Genomic DNA, 19,254 nt, shown 5'->3' with positions numbered 1-19,254 from the left:
AATTTAGCATCCTTCACCACAATGCCCTTTTGTAATTTACCCACCTTTTTGTTGTTCAGTCATTCCCAGCTTCTTCAGCTGAGCTGACATGATGATCTGCACCATTTCCTTGAAATGTTCTCCCACAGCATTTTAATAACTCCCCCAAGCAAGTTCACAATGCCCGGGCCCTTTCAGGTTGTGTCACTGCTGTTTGAGTTGTGGCTACAATCAAGTGGCAGCAGCCAGTGATGCAGCCACAGCTGTGTGCTGGGGGAATATTGGCTTAACCAGGGCATGTAAATGGGATGTCTTGTCTTGTCTGAGCTCCATCAGGTTTGTGAAGGGGAAGGAGGCTTTGACTGGCAGATTTGCCAAGCCCATCAATAGCAAAAGCAACTGTGAGCTTAAACTACCAAAATAATTAAAAAGCAAGAGAAAAATGTTGCAGCATTTGCTTGCATAAAGAGGGGAAGATGAAGCATACATGTGAAAGAGGTATAATGCACTAAGATAGTTTAATATATTAAGATAATTTCAGAATCCTACATTCACTTTTCTTATCCATTCTGGAAAAAAGCCTGGAAGAGGCTGAGATCTAATTTGACACTTTCACTCTCACAAAAGGCTCAAACTCCATTTTATTTCCCCAAGAGAAGGCTAAGAAGTGATTGGTTTTTGTTTGCTCCATATATATATATATGTACAAGTAGATTAGACAAAACTGCTTCCCAGCAAGCAGAAGTAGTTGTTGGGACACTGACACGCGTGAACCAGAAGCTAGATGTGAGTTGGTATTGCTGGAAGTATTGCTGGGACATTTTAGATAGGGGAATAATAGGGTCACTGTCACTTGGTTGAATGTCTTTCTTTAAACATCCCTGTATCTCAGATAGCTCATGGCTTCTGTGTGAAGCAATTGTTGCATGACTGCTTACCTACTGTCACAGAAAGATGGGATGGCTCTCCTGGCCCTACAGTGTATGGCTGTATGTTCTTTTTTTGCCTGTTCTGTTCTCCCTCATTTTTCTCATAGCACTATTCTGACACTGGCAGCAGGCACATCTGCATCTTCTGTATTTGCACAGCTTCCTGTGCTGGGATGTTTGGTGAGCAGAATTAATGGACAGCACTGAGGTTTAACACCAGTCCAGAGAACTCACACAAGCATGCAACTCCTGAATACTCATTTATTTATTGTTTTCCATCTCTTTTTCTCTCTTCCATAGTGAAATACATGAGAGAAGCAACCCCCTATGTGAAGAAAGGCTCCCCCGTGTCAGAGATCGGCTGGGAGACGCCTCCCCCCGAGTCTCCGCGCCTGGGCTGCGCCTCTGCTGAGCCGATGGCGCAGCTTTCGCTCTCCATCCACAGGGACAGGAAGACAATTCCCCTCAAGATGTGCTACGTGACACGCAACCTGACGGTGTCAGACCCCGAAAACAGGTGAGTGGGGATTGCCTGGGGCTGGGATTTCACTTTCACCTTGAATGGTTGTTGTCATTTTCTGGACTTGGGTTGGTGAGCAGGGGCTCTGGCCACACGCACCGACCCAGCAAGGGGAGCCAGCACAGCTTTGGGAAGGGTGGGTGATGGTGACAGAGCCACATGAGGCGTGGCTCAGCTTTTGGGTTATGCTAGAGGAACCTCAATGCAGTAATCCATCACTTTTCTTGGAAATAAAATCTCGGGGGGTTGTTTTCATCATGATCAAGTGTCTGCTTTTGAAGGAAAAGACACTGTACACACTAATTGGTTACTTCCTCCAGGCTGCCTAAATCTGATTCCACTAAATTGCATTTTCTTTCCTTTTTTAAATGAATATTGTTTTAAGAATGGTCTGGTTTGAGTATTCAGTTCTGGACGTTAAAGTCAAGAAGAGGAGAAAAGTTCCACTTACAAGGCATTAATGGGGAGTTTTTGTGGCTTGTTTTTTTTTCTTAATGTTAAAAATAGGATGAGGTTTTACCAGCCCTTATTTATAACATATGTGGAACAGCTGCACTGCACCAGCACAATCCCTGATCCCTTCTCTAACAGCTGCTAATAAAAAAAGGAGCAGTCAAGTCAGTGATACAGACTAATTCTCCATCCAAATAATGGCCTTTTCATTTTTTTGCAGTGCTCAGAAGCTGGTGTAATGCCTTTGATTCTCAGCATTTACATTTAGGCATAAACAAAAGTTAGATTTTCATTTGCAGAAAAGGATAAGGAGAAGTGGGGAGAGAAGAAAGTGGTTTGGGAAGGATGTAATCTCTGTAATCGCTTGCACTGCAATCCAGAAACTTTATTAGTATCTGTATTGTTTTCCATCTTTCCTTTTTATATTGTCTGACCTTTTAATTTTCCCCCTCCATGCTTTATTGTTTAGTATGATTTTACTTTGCCTTGGCTCTTCATCTCACGCAGTGGTTGCCGCCATAGTCAGTGTAGCTGACTGCTACAGAAGTGCAATTATAAACCAGAAAGAACCCTAGCAGTCCTTCTCAGCTTAGATCTAGATGTTTATTGATATTGGCCACTCTTTTTTCCACATATGTCTGCATAGTTTAAGGTTTGACAGCTGTATCACTTGTCCGAGAGTTTGTCTTTCTCTCTGCCATGGTGTGTGTTTTAAAAATACTCATACAGGTCGCATTTTTGGAATCAGTACAATGTAATGATACTTTGCCTGCATTTACTTTATTTTCTCATATTTTTCCCCTTTCTTTTTTGATTTTATTGTAGTTTTCACCTTCTGTCGCTCTCCTGACCCTCCTGGTTTGAGAGCCAGGACTGACTCAGAGGGACACACACTCATTGCTCATGGTACCTCTGTAGTGGAGCTGACTTTTTTGAACTATGCTACATGTGTGTGTTTTCTTCAGTGTTACTAGGAAGTAATGTGTGGGAGACTTATATTGCTTGTTATCATGGTTTTCATTTTGTGTTGCTGTCATTTCCTGTGGAAAGACTGACTTCTGATTTTTACTGTAGTCCAGCACAGTGCAGTCTAAGATGGATTTTTCCATCCAAGCATGCAGTACCTCACCATCGTGCTAGCTGCTGTGTCGTAGTAGCACCCCATTAGCATCTTTACTGGTTTCAGTGTTTTTTAATAATTCTGAACACTGGAACTCATATTTCCCAGTATTAATGCTATTACAATGCAGTGACCCTTTCTTACTGGAATGCCTTCCAAGATAGTAATCCAATTCCAGAACGATAATTTTGTCTTCACTCACAGTAGAGCCTAAGCCACATCCTTACATGCTTACAACACTTCTGTTTCCTAACCCAGTGACCTGACACACAGAGATTTTGTAACTGATGGTGTCGCTTTGCTGGATGGCCTTAAGAGAGCTCTGCTGGCAGGATGCCAAAGCATATGTTGGCCATTAAAGGACTATATTGGACTATAACTGAGCTAATTTTCATTTAACAGCAAGTGTGGACATGGAAAGCCTGAGTTTTCCAGTGCAGTGATTTCTTCAGTATGGGCTGGGGATAATGTCAGCAGCCTTCTGGGACCAGGATGAACTGATTTGATGTCCAGCATGAGAAGATACCTATGTTAAGGGACCCAAAAGGAAATACTTACTTGTTGGCACTGAATTATCTCCAGTTCTTAGAAAGCTGCAGTGAAATGTGGATTTAATGGTCATGGAGGAGTATTGTTTTTCCCATTAGACCTGGTAGCCCTGCATAGGACTTTTTTCTTCTCATGGAAGACTGACCCCAGTTCAGAGATTCTCAAGTCTGTGTCTACTCTCAGATGGTTTTGTGAGCTTGTTATTTTGTGAGCTTGTTATTTGTGAGCAGAAGTGATGTCTGATGCTTTTAGAGCCAGCAGTTCTCAGATGTCTCCTTCATCTGATCTGCCTGTGGGTTCATTCTGGAGGAGATCTTTTCTGTTACCTGTTAAAAAAAGCTGTAAGATACCAAGGAGAAGATCCTTAATACAAACCAATACCAAAACTAGTGTGTAGGATTTTTTTTAATAATAAAAGCATGGCAACAGGAGAAAAGATGTAGATCATCTATGCCATTCTTCTCTGTGTGCAGGGCTTGTTATATTTTAGGCTGGAAGAAACTGGTTAAAATAATTGCTACTTAAATCAGCTGTTTGCTGTGTTTTCACTGATAAGTGACCTGTTTGGTGGCAGCAGTACAGGTTAATGTCAGACCTCACTGAGGAGCATCCCCTCCCAATGAAGGAACATGTGGAAATGACCATGGCTTGTAATGCCAAAAACCAGAAAATCTTCTGCAGTGTAGAAAGCTTTTCATCAATTTCTGATGATGATATTAAGGAACAGGAGAAAAAAAAGGTCTCTCAGGTGAAATTTTTTCTGTTGGTGCTTTTAAAATCTTGGGATATAATACAAAGGTACTTCTGTACACAACACAGGAGACACAACATTCCCTGGAGAAATGAGACAATGCTATGTGGGCGGAAAAGGTTTTCTCATCTGCTCTTGAAGTCGCCCTAAAATTCTGCTTGCACATCTTTCAGCCAAACCCAGGAGGTGTGGGCCTGATCCTGTCAGCACTTGGTGTGCACACATCATGTTCTTCCAGTGTCAGGAGTCCAGAGCAGTGTGATCCTCACAGGGAACTTCAGCAGGGTCCAGCCTTAATGATTGGGTTATTCATTGGCAAGATTTGGCCCTCTGATGGGAAAGGTTTGCTTTGGTCTGGAAGCTAGGAAAAATGGACTGAGATGGATTCCCAGTAGTGAACTTTTCCTATCACTGTCCATTTCAGGATTGAACTAATTACAGTCAGAAGATAAAATTGATCGGGTACATTCTGTAGGTGTGTGTTGGGTTTGCATGGCCAGGTTCTGGTAGCAGAGAAGCTACAAAGGTGGCTTCTGTGAGAAGCTGTCAGGAACATCCTCCATGTCTTACAGTGCCAATGGCAGCCAGCTCCAAGGTGGACCCACTGCTGGTCAAAGCTGAGCCAACTGGGAATTGTAGTAGCACCTCTGTGATAGCATATTTAAAAAGGAAAATAAAGTTGCTTTGCAGATGTAATTGTGGCCAGATAAGATTGGAGTGAGAATATGTGAAAGAAACAGTCCTGCAGTCCCCACGGTCAGTGAGGAAGGAGGGGCAGGAGGTGCTCCAGGGATTGTAGCAGAGATTTCCACGGAGCAGCCCATGGTGAGGCAGCTGTGCCCCTGCAGCCCATGGAGGATCACAGGAATGCAGAGATCCACTTGCAGCTCATGCAGGAGCCCATGCCAGAGCAGGAGGATGCCCAAAATAATCTGTGATTGTATGGGAAATCTGTGCTGAAGCAGGTTCCTGGCAGAGGCCTGTGGGGAGAGAGGAGCCCAGACTGGAGCAGGTTTGGTGGCAGGACTTGTGACCCTGTGAGGGATCCATTCTGGAGCAACCTGCTCCTGAAAGACTGCACCCTGAGGAAAGGGAGTTACATTGAGCAGTTCATGAAGCTCTGCAGCCCATGGGATGGACTCACATTGGAGAAGTTCATGAAGATCTGCATGAGAGGAACCCCACACTGGAGCAAGGGAAGGACTCCTGTCCCTGAGCAGCAGTGGCAGAAACAACCTGTGATGAACTGTGTAAACCTCATTATCTGTCTCCCTGTACCACTGGAGGGGAGTAGGTAGAGCCTGGGAGGGAAGGGGGTGGGGGGAGGGAGATGGTGTTTTTAAGATTTATTTTACTTCTCAATAATCTCAGTGATTTTGTAAGTAATACATTCAATTAATTTCCTGAAGTTGGAGCCTGTTTTGTCTGTGATGATATTTGGTGAGTGATTGCTCCTGGTCCTTATCTCAGCTTAGGAACCTGTTATATTTTCTGTTCCCTCACCACTAGTGGAGGGGAGTGATAGAATAACTTTGCTGGGTGCCTGGAATTCAGGGTCAACCTGCTACAAGATGGCAGAAGAGCTGGCTGGTATCCATTCATTCTGGACTGCACAGTGAGCTGCATCTGGGAATTGCCTGAGCTTCCCAAAACATCAAGGAGGTGCAGAACAGGACAGACTGAGACCTATTTACTCCAAAGGCAGCAATAGATTCAAGGAACTTCATTACTTTGAGGTGTTTTTGTTTGTGTGATTTTCTTTTTTTTGCATTGGGAAATACTGATGCATTAAATGAAGTGTTCATTGAAGATCTGTTGCAAAGCCATTGCTCCCCAAACTTCCTTTTACACACATTTTTAAATAATAATTTCTTCTTACACTATTTAATAACAGCAATGTCAGTAATGCACAGTAATAGTGTCCATGAGATTTAACATTTTGAACTGTATTGGTGTATAAGTAACTTATGCAGTATGAAATAGCAGTGTGATTCTAACATGGCATTTCAAAATCTTAAATATAAAACAATTTCTAGTGAATTTGCATGTATTTACTTTTGTTACAATAAGACATGAAAACAAAAGCTGAAGCTTTTTTAAGAAAAAAACTGAATTTCAAACAGATTTAACATGACATAGTAGAAACAAGTCCTTGCATCAAAACACTTGAGTCGTGAATGCTCACAACAAATATAAGGCATAAGCAAAAGATTGTAAAAATGCAATAAAAAGACAGACATCTTGGGGTAGATGAGGGAATGAAAGACCAAGCAGCTCCTGTACCTCTTCAAGTTCCTGCTTATATAGCTTAAGGGGAACTGAGGGGATAGGGAGGCAAGTGTTAGGCAGTAGAGAAGGTTCTGGATATCTCACTGATGAAAACATGGTCTGGCTCATGCCCCCAGCCTGCCTCTCTCCTGTTTAGAGAACAGGACCATGCCTTGGTTCTGCCAGCTATCAGCAGGCCCTGGTGTGCTGATTCCTCCAAGAGCAGTGTGCCTTAGGGGTGCACCTTTGCAGCCTGGGGTTTTTCTCTGCCTTTGGGGGAATGGTTTCCCTGAGCCACTTATGTTTGGGGCTCACAGAGGGCAGGGCTCTGCCACAGAGTGACCAGAGAACCAGGATGAGTTACAGCCACTCTTGGAGAGCGCGGGTCACACTTACCTTGTTTTCTGCCTCTTAGGAGGTAGTTTGACAGCACTGAGCGTAGCCAGTGGCACTGGCAGTAGCAAGCCCAGATGGGGTTAGTGCTGGGAAAAGGCTGTGCCCTGCACCAAGGAGGAAGGAGGTGATGCCCATTTCCACCTCTGTGCTGGCATTGCTGACACGCTGGAGCTGTGTCACTCCTGGGTGGACACCCACAGCTCTGTGGGGCTTCCTGGGGAGGTGGGAATTTATTTCCCTAGTGCACAGTACAGATGTAGCTGGACTTGGCTCTGGTTTAGGAAACTGGGGCCTTTTTTCTGTTCCTGTATGTTGTAGGTAGGCAAGGAAAGACAAAGAATTTATGTCTGCATGAGGCATAGAGCATGGATAAAGATATAGAATGGGCGCATTACCAGTATTAAAAGTCTCCCTCCACATCTCCTCAAGGAATTTGTGCTTTGCTCCTTGTGTTGTTATTGAGCTGCTCTCTGGCTGTAGAACCTCTGTGAAATGCAGAGACCATACTTAATTCATAGTGTTGTTGTGAGCTACAGCTTGAGATCCTTGGATGAAAGGCACATAGCAGTTAATTATCATTATTGGTGCAGACATGTTGTACTGTATGAATATCAATAAGTCCTTTGAAGAAGTCATTGAGCATGCTTCAGTCAGTCTGATTTATATCAAGAATTTTTGTTAGCATTTGGGGTTTTTTCCTGGTGGCCTGTGTTTATTATCTCCTTAGATACTATATCAACAATCCAACATTAAAGTAAAGCAACTTGAAAGAGTATAATTCAAATCCAGAAAAGAACAGAAGTGCCAATAATCAGGGTGAAACTCTGGTTGACTCTCCCCTCATCCTTAAATCACCCTGTTGTGCTATCACAGTGTGCTTGGTCTGTTACAGCCTTGCCCAGAAAAGGCTGCGAATTTAAAGTCATGATGAAAATGTGTTTCTAACCTTAGCTTCCAACTATTTTACTGTAATGGATCCGAATCCAGCTTTTGTGTGAATCTGGATGTCTCTTGTTGTATTCCTGTTCTGTAACTGCTGATCTCCTTACAAAACCTGCTCTTTACTGGATGGGATGAACAAGAAGCAGCACCTGAAGTTTATGTACTGTTGCCTCTTTCAAGTTGAAAGAACTTAGGTAATTTAGCTAAAAAGGCATTGGCTGCACCCCTTCAGTACTCTGAGGGCAGGAGAGGGAAGAATTTGGGGTATGGGCAGCAGGAGTGGAGTTGTGGAATGGGTCATGGGGAAGGCCTCCTCTTCCTCCTCGATACCCTGCATGGCTGTGGGACCCTTCTCAGTAGCCAGGGTCAGTGCATTCAGGGCTAGGGTTGTCTCATGAGGGACCTGTAACGTTGCATTTTTTCTCTCATAACAGTGTTTTGGGGGCAAGTCATTAACTGCTACAATTAATTCATTAACTGATAGATTTAATAATGAATGGTTCTATAATTGGTTGTCTGACAGCTCTCTGCCATCTACATAATCTGCTTTTTGGGCAGTCCTGCAATTGCTGGTGCATTTTGTAAGCTGCAGTCATCTATCTTGATCAGGGGAAGTTTTCTAAACCTGTAGGAGCTGGAGCCCTGAAGCCTCTAGACAGAAATGATGACTTTCAAATTTGTTTTTCATTACGTGAAATAGTTGTTTTCTATCATTTGTGAAACTCCCCACAAGTCAAACAGTTTTAGTTTGGGTCATACCAATTTTTCTGTTAGCCTCAATTTTTTCTTATCTTTCTTGAAAGGCCACTGAGATCAGACACTTCTGTAGGACTATCCCTCCCATAAAGATGAGCATTTTTGATGTTTTGAGACAAATCACGAAACTAAAGTGAACTTCATTACTTGTTTTTTTCATTATTTAATTCTTGTTCTGTTAAGTCATGTTAAAATAGGTTTCTAATGTCCTAAAGGCTGGCGTAGTCTCTGGATAATGGCTTGAGAGCTGAATTACTGGGAGATGCACCAGGATCTGGGGACACGGTGGAAACCCCTGAGTTTTCCTGCAGGGTGTTTGAGATACCAGTGAAGAACTGGATTGTTACAGCCTGTTGTGACTAACCTTCAATCTCTGCAGGTCCTGGTGAATTTGGGACTAGGCATGTCTCATTTTCTTGAAAAAAAAAGATGAATCTTTTCTCCTGGTGTAATGGCATGGGGCTTTCTCCCTTCCCCATCCTTCTGGGCCATACAGGTGAGCTCCTGATGTCCTTCCCATCTCCAGCATAAATCAAATAGGAATGGGTAAACCTCTTGCATGTGTAACTCAAAAGCAGTGCCTGTGCATGCATGCATATGTGTGACCATAAATAAAACTTTATGGATGTCTGTGTGTATGTGTGAGCTGGGCTGAACATGACCTGACAGGATTAAAATGGGTCCCTGTGAGTTGGGTGGTGAGGAAGGATGTGAGTGATGAGGAGGTGGCAGTAACTAAGGCTGGAAGAAATCTTTCAGCTGGATATTTGATTAACAAGCTTTTAACCGAAGTCTTTATTTCCTGGGAAAATATTTAAATAATGAAAAAACCCCACTATGTGCTGGTGGGTTTTTGTGTTGCATTTTGGGTTTTTTTCAGCCATTGCTTCAGTTAGGGGAATTTTGAAAAAGTCAAAGAATTTGGATTTTTCCAATCAGCTTCCGCTGTAGAGGGGTGAGCTGAGAAATGGAAAAAAGAGCAAAGGAACTGGAAAATAATCAGGTGAAGGGAAACAGAAAAAAAGGAACTGCCTTGAGAAATGGATGGAGGGAAGAGAGGAGCACAAATTAAGAAAAAGTGATTAAAGAAGAATCCAACCAGCAAGGCAGAGCAGCAAACCCAGAGAGTGAAGACTGCAGTGGACTTTACTTAACAAACACTTTTGTAAAAAAGAAAAAAAGACAAAGCTCTGAGAAGGTGTAGAAAGATAGATGCTCTAAGAAATGTGTCACAGAGTAAAGGAAAAGGAAGAGCAGTGGGAGTCCTGCAGGGAAGAGGAGAACAAATAGTTATTCATGTTTTTACGTGCATCTGTATGTAAAGGTATGTAAGTGCTGACACCCAAGCTGCTGCTAAATGATGTTGAAGAGCAGTTTAAAGACTCCTGAGATGTCCCAAAGAAAGAAAGTTGATGTGCAAGGGTTTCAGTTTCCCGGTATGCTCCCACAGTCCTTGTGTTATGGTTTGGAGACAGTGACAACCTCAAGGCTCTTTTTCCTGCCTGGCTGTTGTCCTGTGCTCAGTGCTGGCCTTTCCCTCACCTCCCAGCCCATCTGCAAATTGGATTTCAGTCTCACAGCTCTGATCTGGCCTGATCTGCCATTGATTAAGGAGCAGGATTTTCGCTGTATTTAAAGCTGCTCTCTCTTGCACCTTATGTAGTCATGGAAATGGCAGCAAATGGCAATCACAGTGTGAGCCCTGGTGCTGGGCTGCCATCAGAGGTGCCCCAACTCAATGTTGGTAGATGCTGAGGCTGGTCCTTAGTGCTTAGGTTGCGTGTGAATACTTTGCTACTTTAATAATACTTTCTGGTCACTTCTAGCTTGCTTTCTCCTGTGTTTCTGCTGATGGAAATTCCTGTTTTACTGTAGTAAGAGTTTTGCTGAAGTTGCTACTTCTTCTCATCACTTACCTACAGCTTTTCCATCAGTCTCTGTGTCTATTCAATGGGAAGATGGGTCTGCTGCCAGTTGTGAAAGTGTCAGGAGATGACCCATGCACACTGTCCCCAAAGAAGCTGGCACTATCTCTGGGAGGCTGGTTCCCAGGTGGGGCCTCTTCCTACAGCACTCAGAGGCCAGTAATTGATCCAGAAGGAATATGTGGCTTTGTAGTCATGGTTGTCTGGCTTTGGTTTTCCTTCACTTGGCAAGTAAGCAGCGATCCCTGGGATTCTTGATCATGGAAGTCAAAAAGTAGATCTAGAACATAATGAGACATTGAGACATACCCTGCTAGATAAGGTGGACCTGCCCTTTCTCCCTTCCAGCAGGACTTTCTCCTGTGACAACTCATCCACAAGACAGAGCTGATGTGTCAGCAGCCCTACTAATTTTCCCTGTTTCCATATCAGTTTTCACCCACACTTGTGGATCACATCCTCTTCTTTCCCTTGGGTCCTACTACAGCACTTCCTAACAGCAAAAGTGGTGTTCCTTCCACAAGGCATCTAATTCATCTCCAAACCCATGAACTTATGCAGCAGCATGAGACCCTCCACCCTCTTCTCAGTTGGAAGGGGTCATTTACCACTATTACCAGCTGCACTTATATGATCTTTGCCAAGCCCAGATGCAGCTCCAGCTGCAGAAGGTTTGCTTTGCTGCTGCTGCTTTGAGTTTGGCTGTGGCTTTGCTTCTGGGAAAACAGCTGCTTCAGGGACCTCTGGTCAGTGTATTGAATATACCAATCACATCTTCTGTTCTTAAAATTTCGGCATCTTCTAATGTTCAGTCAAATTATTGACATCTCTATGAAATAATGCTGTTTGTGGGGGTTTTTTCCAAATAATTTACCCCAGTTCCTCCTTCAAACAGCGCTTTTGGTCTTGTTTTGTGCTGATTCTGGTGTGAAGAAGGCTGAACTCTATATTCCTGGATTACCAATATTCAGTGCAATTACAACCAGAATATAAAAGAAAAAATCAAGAAAGTAAAATATAAGAGATCTTTTGGGCACTGTGGTGTAAGAGTCGTGCTCCTTAATATCCATATACATTTAAAAACTATTCAATTACTTTTGTGGTTGCTCAGGGTGGAGAAGGCAGTGTGTGATGTCTCTGCAGAGTGGTCAGCATCTGCATGCGGCGGTGTGAGCAAGTCCATTGCAGACCCAAATCCTTTCTTTACTTGCAAGTAGCACAACTCCTGTGATATTGCTTGTATTAAAGCCCAGCTGGTGGCAAATAGAAATGAAATCAACTGTGACAGCTCATTAGTGATATATACACCCTCTGGTTGGACATCGGTCTAGTCCAGCTCCCAGGAAAGTATCAACATCATTTTTAGCACTGTAAGCTGAAAGTCACCAAGTAACACTTAATACAGCAAGTACTCTTCTGACAGCAAGGGGACCGAGAGCCTTTCACATAGAAAAATTTCACTTGATTACCAAGCAGGGCTTGCTTGGTAAAATTGCTTTCACTTCCATTTAGGTTCATCAAATGAAGATGCTTCTTCAGAGAGTATGCTGGGGAATTTATTGCAAGCCTAACAGTCTCTCTCTGGAATATTTTCCTTACAGACTATGCCCAAAGTTTCCATTGCTTAATTTTAATGTATTCTGTTCCTGGTTCATCTCCTGATGCAGCATGTAGAATTCAAAAGAACCTTAATAGTTTTTTTTAAATTTATTTTATAACAAAACCTACAACTTTTCAAATATAAATCAGGTTGTGTTCTTCTAAATTCTCCCTTTTCCTGGAAAGGTTCCTATGTTTGTGCACTCAGAAAAACCAAAATTATTTACTGTGGTTTCATGTGCAGACAGTGATGGAGGAGAAGTGCAGAGTGAACAGTCTGGCCTTTGATTCATCTTTAAGTTTGCAAAGTCAGTGACAGAGTGTTTTGTTCCTCTCTGTGCCTGTGCAAAATCAAAGTAGTGTGATGGACTTGAATAACTCTGGCTCCAGCTTATCATTAACTTCAAGGGATTTACTCCACACTTTAATCAGTTACTGAATACATAATCTGACCCGGGAAGAGTCATGAAGTGTAACTCAGTGCCTGATTTGGTCCTGAGCCAGTGCTGGTGGCAGAAATACTTTCAAGAGTTTTGATAAAAGGTATTTCTTAGATAATGAACACTCCTACAGAAAGGAGCTTTATCAAAAGTGGAATGAGTATGGTCTACCAAACATTTGTTTTCAACTTCTTCTGATCCTCTGTGAAGTAGAAAATCTGATGAAGAGAGGAAGGGAGTTTTCCTCTTACGTGCCCGGTTACAGCATTTGGAAGCACTGGGTTTTGTGTCACCCCTGTGTTCTGCGGGTGGAGAAGGGGATGCTGGAAACACTCCTCAGCTCACTGTGGGTCTTTGAGAAGGAGAGAGAAAATTACTCTTTTATTATAAGGTTTGCCAAATGATCTCTGAGAAAATGTGATATTATTCATATGCATTGCCAAGCTGGAGAGATGCCGCGCATCTTGGCAGTCATCGAGAGCTAACATAAAATTCCTTTGGGTTGGTATGGGCTTTATCAGAAACAGCTCCATATGCAGTATTTACATAACTGTGGTGGAGTGTGAGAATAAACACAGCTGTGGCATTGCCCTAAATATTTCAATTCACTGGGGAATTAACGGAACTTTATCACTGAACTGCAGATAAACAGAAGTCAGTAAGAGGTGGTCAGTTTAGCCAAGGAACAAATCAAAACTATAATGGCTAGACTGCTGGAAGCATTTAAGTGCCTTAGTCTTGGAGTTTACTAAGGTCACTGGCATTTTCTTCTTTTCAGAAAGTATGGAAATGCCATCAGTCAGCTGCTATACAGAAAGCATCATCCAGTTGGACTGGTGAATCAAAGCAGCGTGGGCTGAAAGGCAGAAAAGGAAAGAGTTTATAGGGATGCAGCAGTTTCAGCATCTGATTGCAGTCAGAGCCCATGGGCTTCCGGGAAGATTTAAAGTTTATTTTAGTATCTCCATCCCAGTTGACTGTGGAGACAGGAGTCCTGGGTTTTGGGTGGAAATCTGCAAGCTTGGTTTCCTGAGGTTTCCAGTCCAGATCTTAGAGCAATTGCCAGTAGCAGAATTCAGGCAGTTGAGGATTTAGACTTTGGGGTGTGTAAATAAAAGTTGGCCCGTGTAGCAGCTTGCTGAGGAATGATGCCTGCAGGTGTATTTCTGGGAGTGGACAAGTGCTGTGGATAAATAATAATTTAAGAATAATTTTCAGCGTGGTCAAAGCAGCACCCTGTTTTGAACTAAGTTTTGAGAAGTGTCAGTAGTATTGTCCAGTCATCTTGTTATTCAGCTCATGGAACAAGGAAGACTTTCTGCATTGTTAGTGCATCATCATCACACTTTGGTGACTTTGGACAAGCATTCCCAAACTAGCTCTATTACAAGTCACTGAGGGATGAGTATTTTTGCAAGCATGGCTCAGTCCGTGTGTATGCATATGTATACTAGAATTTAGACTTTGATATCACATTTGAATATGTAGATATTAGAAAGAATATGCATGGTTTAGAACCCCTTATACAGAACTGTTGACAACTGTCTAAATGTTCATTATTTTAGAGGATAGAACTCTTGTAGAAATACTTAAATAGTCACCATCAAGGAAAATACACTTTGATGAAGGGCAGAGTACTAAAATACCTGTTTGTATGTTAATCCACTTGTTAACTGGAGGTAAACAAGTTGCCATTTGGAAGCTCTTTCAGCTCTCAATAATTTATTTTTAAGTCAAAACCTGCTACAACTCTAACTTACAAAGAAATCACCAAGTTTTCTGCTGTTCCTTTGCAACTGAAAAAGCAGCACTTTCTTCTGAGCCTTCAGAGTCTGTGTTCAGCACTTTGTTTACTGCATGATGTGCAGCAAGTTTGTAGGTGGAAGTCCCCTGTAGAAACCACAGGCTTTGTAAAGAGCATTGTTTCACACAATATATGTGGTGTGTTAACATTTTTCAAATGCAGCACAGTACTCCTGTGTTGTCCAAATAATTTTTGTTTTTAAAAGAAGTATTAAAATGGGAGACAGAGGACTGAAAATGCTGATTGCTGCTCCTGGCCTGTTTCCTGCCTTGTCTGGGTTCTTCACTTTTCCATTTTTTTGTTGGTGAAATGAGGATTCTCTCACTGACCTCATTTGTGAAATACTGTAAGATCTTCTGCCAAAAACTGTTCTGTAAGTAATAAGCAACATTTCACTGATTACCACAATGTATTTTGAAAATCCAAGCCTGTCTAGCTTGTTTTTGGTAGTGGCTGCCTACAAGAACACACTCCAACTGCAGTTCAGAGTCACAGTGGGACTCAGCAGTGGGAGAGCTGTGTTTGTGATGGAAAGACAGACTGGAGTGTGGTAGCTGTGCATGATTGTAATGATTTGTAGACACAAATGGCTAAATCCTAACCATGAAGGAGATGGCTGTTTCTAGCAGTTCAGAAAAAATGGGAGTGTGATTTGGAACGTGCCTATCTATAAATATAGTTTTCTAGTTCGCAAGACTGCCATCATGTATCAAGTAATTTTACTTTGGTACTTGAAACTGAAAATTTGGTGCATCCTGGGGTGGCTAAATAAGAACATTAATTTTCAGATAGTGCTGAACTGCAGCAGCTTTACTGAGGAAACATGTATTACTCTGTTGGCTCAGTGCTTCCTGAAAAATCAAGCCACTTCTTAAACTATCCAATGATTTAAGACCCTGAACAGTTCAGCTGCTGAGTTTGGAAAATCATGACCTTTTCTATATTTAGAACAGTGTCTACGTGGAAACCTCCCCTTCTCAAAATGGACAAACATGAAACCAGGGATCCTTCCTCTCTGAGCCCTGGAGAGCTGTGCAGATCAAGTCACCCTCTGTTCTGGATTCTGCTGTGGTTTAACCAAATAATTAAAACCTCTTAATTGTTAGTTAAGCTCCAGATTGCTGGATTTAGTAATTGCACAACAAATATTTGCATTACAGTTCTGTTTTGAACTTCAACCTGAATAAATTCCACTGAACTAATTAATTTTCTGCTGCAGAAAGGCGTCATTGTGTGTCCCAGAGCCTGGGCAGGCATACACAGGACAGAAGTACATGCTTAGGCTCAGATCCCAGGTTGAATTTGGGAGGGTAACATTTGGAGCTGTCACTGTACTTTTATAATAAAAAAGCACAAATGTGATACAGAGTTGAGTGATGGGCAATGACCAGGGCTTTGTTTTATAATTGCTACATAAAGATAAAACAGGCTATTACTTTGTGGGTTATTTACCAGATGTTCAAGTAAAATGGCCCACAAAGCTATAAAGAGCACACAAAGCCCCACTAATAACTAATAACTTCACTAAGAACAGAGCTGAAATAGCTGCAGCTGCCTGTCAAAGCACTTTTGTTGTTGCTGTTAGCAAAGGTGTTGGCACAGCTCCCATTACCGCAATGAACAGGGTTCATTTTCCTGAAAACTGTGTTCAGTTGTGCTTTTCAAACCACAGTGGAAACCACAGGATAGTCCAGTAGGAATGTTTTCTTTGAAACAGAACTCATTTCCTTCTACGGGAGTTTGAAAATCTATAAAAGGTACCTGCCAGCAGCAATCATATGATTGTTGTTAGCACTTTCTTGCAGCCACTGTTAGCAGGATCCAAATGGAGCATTGAGGATGCTGGTAACTCCTGGAGAAGGCCAGTTGTGCCAGGCCTGTGTTAATGTGTAGTGGTATCACTGAAACCACAGAACAATCCTAGGAAAATTCCTCTGTTTGGGGATGATTTTCATTTATCTCTGCATGGATAAAATAAACACACTGAAAAACTCTGGTTGTGCCATGATAACCAGCTAAGGAAAGCAGCAGCTTATCCCTGGCTTCGCCAGAGTCATCTTCCATGCAGTCTGTGGTTCTGGGCAGTGTCCATGTCAGTGCATGTTCCTCTTGCCTCTGTATTCTAAACTCCTATTGACATGCTGTATGTGAGGTTGCATCAGCACTGGCAAATCCCTTTCTCAAGGATGTTATCATAATGCCAGTAGAGACCTGGCTTCAGTTAAGATGATCCTACTCTGTTCAGGTGTTTTAAAGGTAAGTTTTTAGTGCTAGGTCTCAATATTAGTATCCTTTTTAACTCATTGCATTCACTAAATGAGGTAATAAATTTAGCTGCCTATTAGTATATGAATGAACATAATGTTTTTCCCCCCATTTTTCTAGAATTATTGAAGTTCATTCACCTGATGCCAAGCACACCGTGGTGCTCAGGAGTAAGGATTCAGCTACAGCCCAGGCCTGGTTCAATGCCATCCACTCCAGTGTCAATGAGCTCATCCCCAGGGTGATTGCAGAGGTCAGAGACCAGCTGGGTAAAACAGGGATTGCTGGAAGTCGAGAGATTAGGCATCTAGGCTGGCTTGCAGAAAAGGTAATGAAAACACTCTTATTTTCATTTCTAAGCTCTCTATCTCTTATTCTCTGTTCCTGAATTCAGCCTTGTCTGGAAGTAGAGAGACTAACTGAGATTCTGGGGTTTGATTTACCTTTCTTTGGAGACCTTTCTTTTCTTAACGTGCCAATTTTTGTGCTTTAAAAAAATCAAGCAGAAAACTGTGACGTCCCCATAGTCTTTGCTTCTACATGCCAATTAACAAAGACTTTCCTGGGAATCAAAAAGTCTCAGGTTCAAAGATGGGACATGAGTCACAAAAACTGACACCAGCTCTTGAGTTCACTTGCTGTTACATTTCCCATCATGTATATGAGTTATCACCTTTGACTCCCAGTTTGGGAAGTACTTACTTGGTCCATAGGCCACCCCTCTGCTGTGCCTGGCCTCTGGAGCTGGGCATGATCTGGAGCCTCCCATAAAGGCCGGGAGATGGTTGAATTGTAACCCTTCATTTGAGCTGAGCATCCTATCAGGCTGAGCTTGCAATTGTACCTCTTGCCCACATTTCAAAGTTTGAGTCTTAAAATGTTTCATGTGCAGAGAAAAGCTGGTGTTCTGTTCGAGAGTAGTTTGGGATCTGTTGATCTGTGGAGAGACAATCCATGAATGCACAGGGGTGGTGTCTGTATTAGATGATCTGATTTTAAATCAGTAGTCTCAGAATTCATTTTAGGCACTGATAACTGATAAGTGTGGATTTGCTATGGTAGCAGTGTTAGAATTGTGCCTAGAAAGAATTCCCATCCATCTGCTGCCTGGGCAGTCATTCAGAACATCTCTGCCCCTCCAGCTGGGGGGTGTGGAAAGATGGTCACTGTGTGCACACTGCCCTTTCAACCTGTGCATCCAGCACAGATGTGCAAACCTGACTGTAACTGCCCTGAAAAAAAATACTGTATGTTTGATCTCTTTTTGGGATTTTGTAGATGAAAATATGGAATCCACAGGCCCAGGTGCTGTATTTCTATCTAGTTTCCTTTAAAAAGGCACACCATTAATTTTTAGCAAAACATGGGTCACTCTACACCACTTGCAGTGACACAAAGATTGCCAAGCCTTTCAGGCCGGTTTTGTATCTTTTCCTGTCCCTCCCTCCAAGCTCACTGAGTGGGAACAACAGCACAACTCTTTGACTTAGTGCTGTAGAAAATGTAAAAGTTTGGGGGAATAATTTGGGATTAAAACACCAAGGGATTGGTAAGTGAATTTTAGCAGTATTAAATTGTACAGCCATGAGATCTTTAATTTTGTTTTCTTTTTTGTATTTCTTACTTATAAAAAGCTGAACATAAGGGGCTTTTCCTGTTGCAAAATGCTTTCCTCTGAAAGGGTGACTGTTCTGTAGTAGATCATAGAGATCTTTTAAGTACAATATCCAGAGATCATCTTAAGTGGACACATGGCTCCTGGTTTATGCATTTCCTCTTCTTAGAGTTAATACACAATATCCCATTCAAATGGTTCTCTCTTTCTCCTTTTTTCTTTTCTTTTTTTTATTTTTCTTCTCTTTCCCCTTATGGGCTGAAATCTTATTTTGTATTGCTCAATATGGACCATTTTGAGGTCTTTCTAAATTTAGTGGTAGAACTTGTTTTGCCTTTGTTAGGGTCATGATTGGCTCTGTGCATGTTCCAGTGTATTTATGGTGGCTGTTACCAAGAATTAGACTTGAGAGATTTGCAGTGACAAATTTGCTTGTTACTGAAAAGGCAACCTGTTTTTTTCTCTAAAAACCATCCAGAACTGTGCAGTAGTAACAGAGTGATATGAAAAGTTTCCACCTTTCTCTCCTGTTGGAGACCTATTGAAAAGTAGAGGAAATCCCTACATGTGGCAGAATGTGATGTGAAATTCTCTTTATTCTTACTGGACTGTGGGCTGTACAGCCTGGCTGGAAGAGATAACCTGCATATACTGTGTATATGCCAGCTGTTTGTATATTGATTCAGAGGAGGTGGTCAAGGCAGCTGAGGGACACACAGACCAGAGATGCTCCTTGTGAAGAAACTTGGATTTGTTAGTGGGAAGAGATTGAATCATGCAGTGATTTATGGAGGTGCCTGTGAATACCAGTGTGGTTCTTCGACTCTGCCTGGATGCCAGGTGCCCACCAAAGCTGCTGTATCACTCTCCTCTTCAGCTGGACAGGAGAGAGAAAACAAAAGGCTTGTGACTTCAGATAAGGGTAGGGAAATATAATTCACCT

The 19,254-nt window shown here is 42.3% G+C and overlaps 1 protein-coding gene across 1 annotated transcript in view; it reads left to right on the top strand.

Annotated features, from left to right (window-relative positions):
* The first annotated feature begins 1,212 nt into the window (after positions 1-1,212).
* The window catches only part of SNTB1 (syntrophin beta 1), a 57,490-nt gene continuing 39,448 nt past the window's right edge, over positions 1,213-19,254 (top strand). Inside the window, exons 1-2 of the mRNA XM_031056744.1 lie at positions 1,213-1,425; positions 16,817-17,024. Of these exons, the coding sequence (XP_030912604.1) occupies positions 1,217-1,425; positions 16,817-17,024 (417 nt within the window). The 5' untranslated portion in view covers positions 1,213-1,216. The remainder of the gene's footprint in view (positions 1,426-16,816; positions 17,025-19,254) is intronic.

The sequence above is a fragment of the Geospiza fortis genome, unplaced genomic scaffold (genome assembly GCF_000277835.1).
Source record: "Geospiza fortis unplaced genomic scaffold, GeoFor_1.0 scaffold111, whole genome shotgun sequence".
NCBI lineage: Eukaryota > Metazoa > Chordata > Aves > Passeriformes > Thraupidae > Geospiza > Geospiza fortis.
This window is presented reverse-complemented; position numbering and strand designations above follow the sequence as displayed.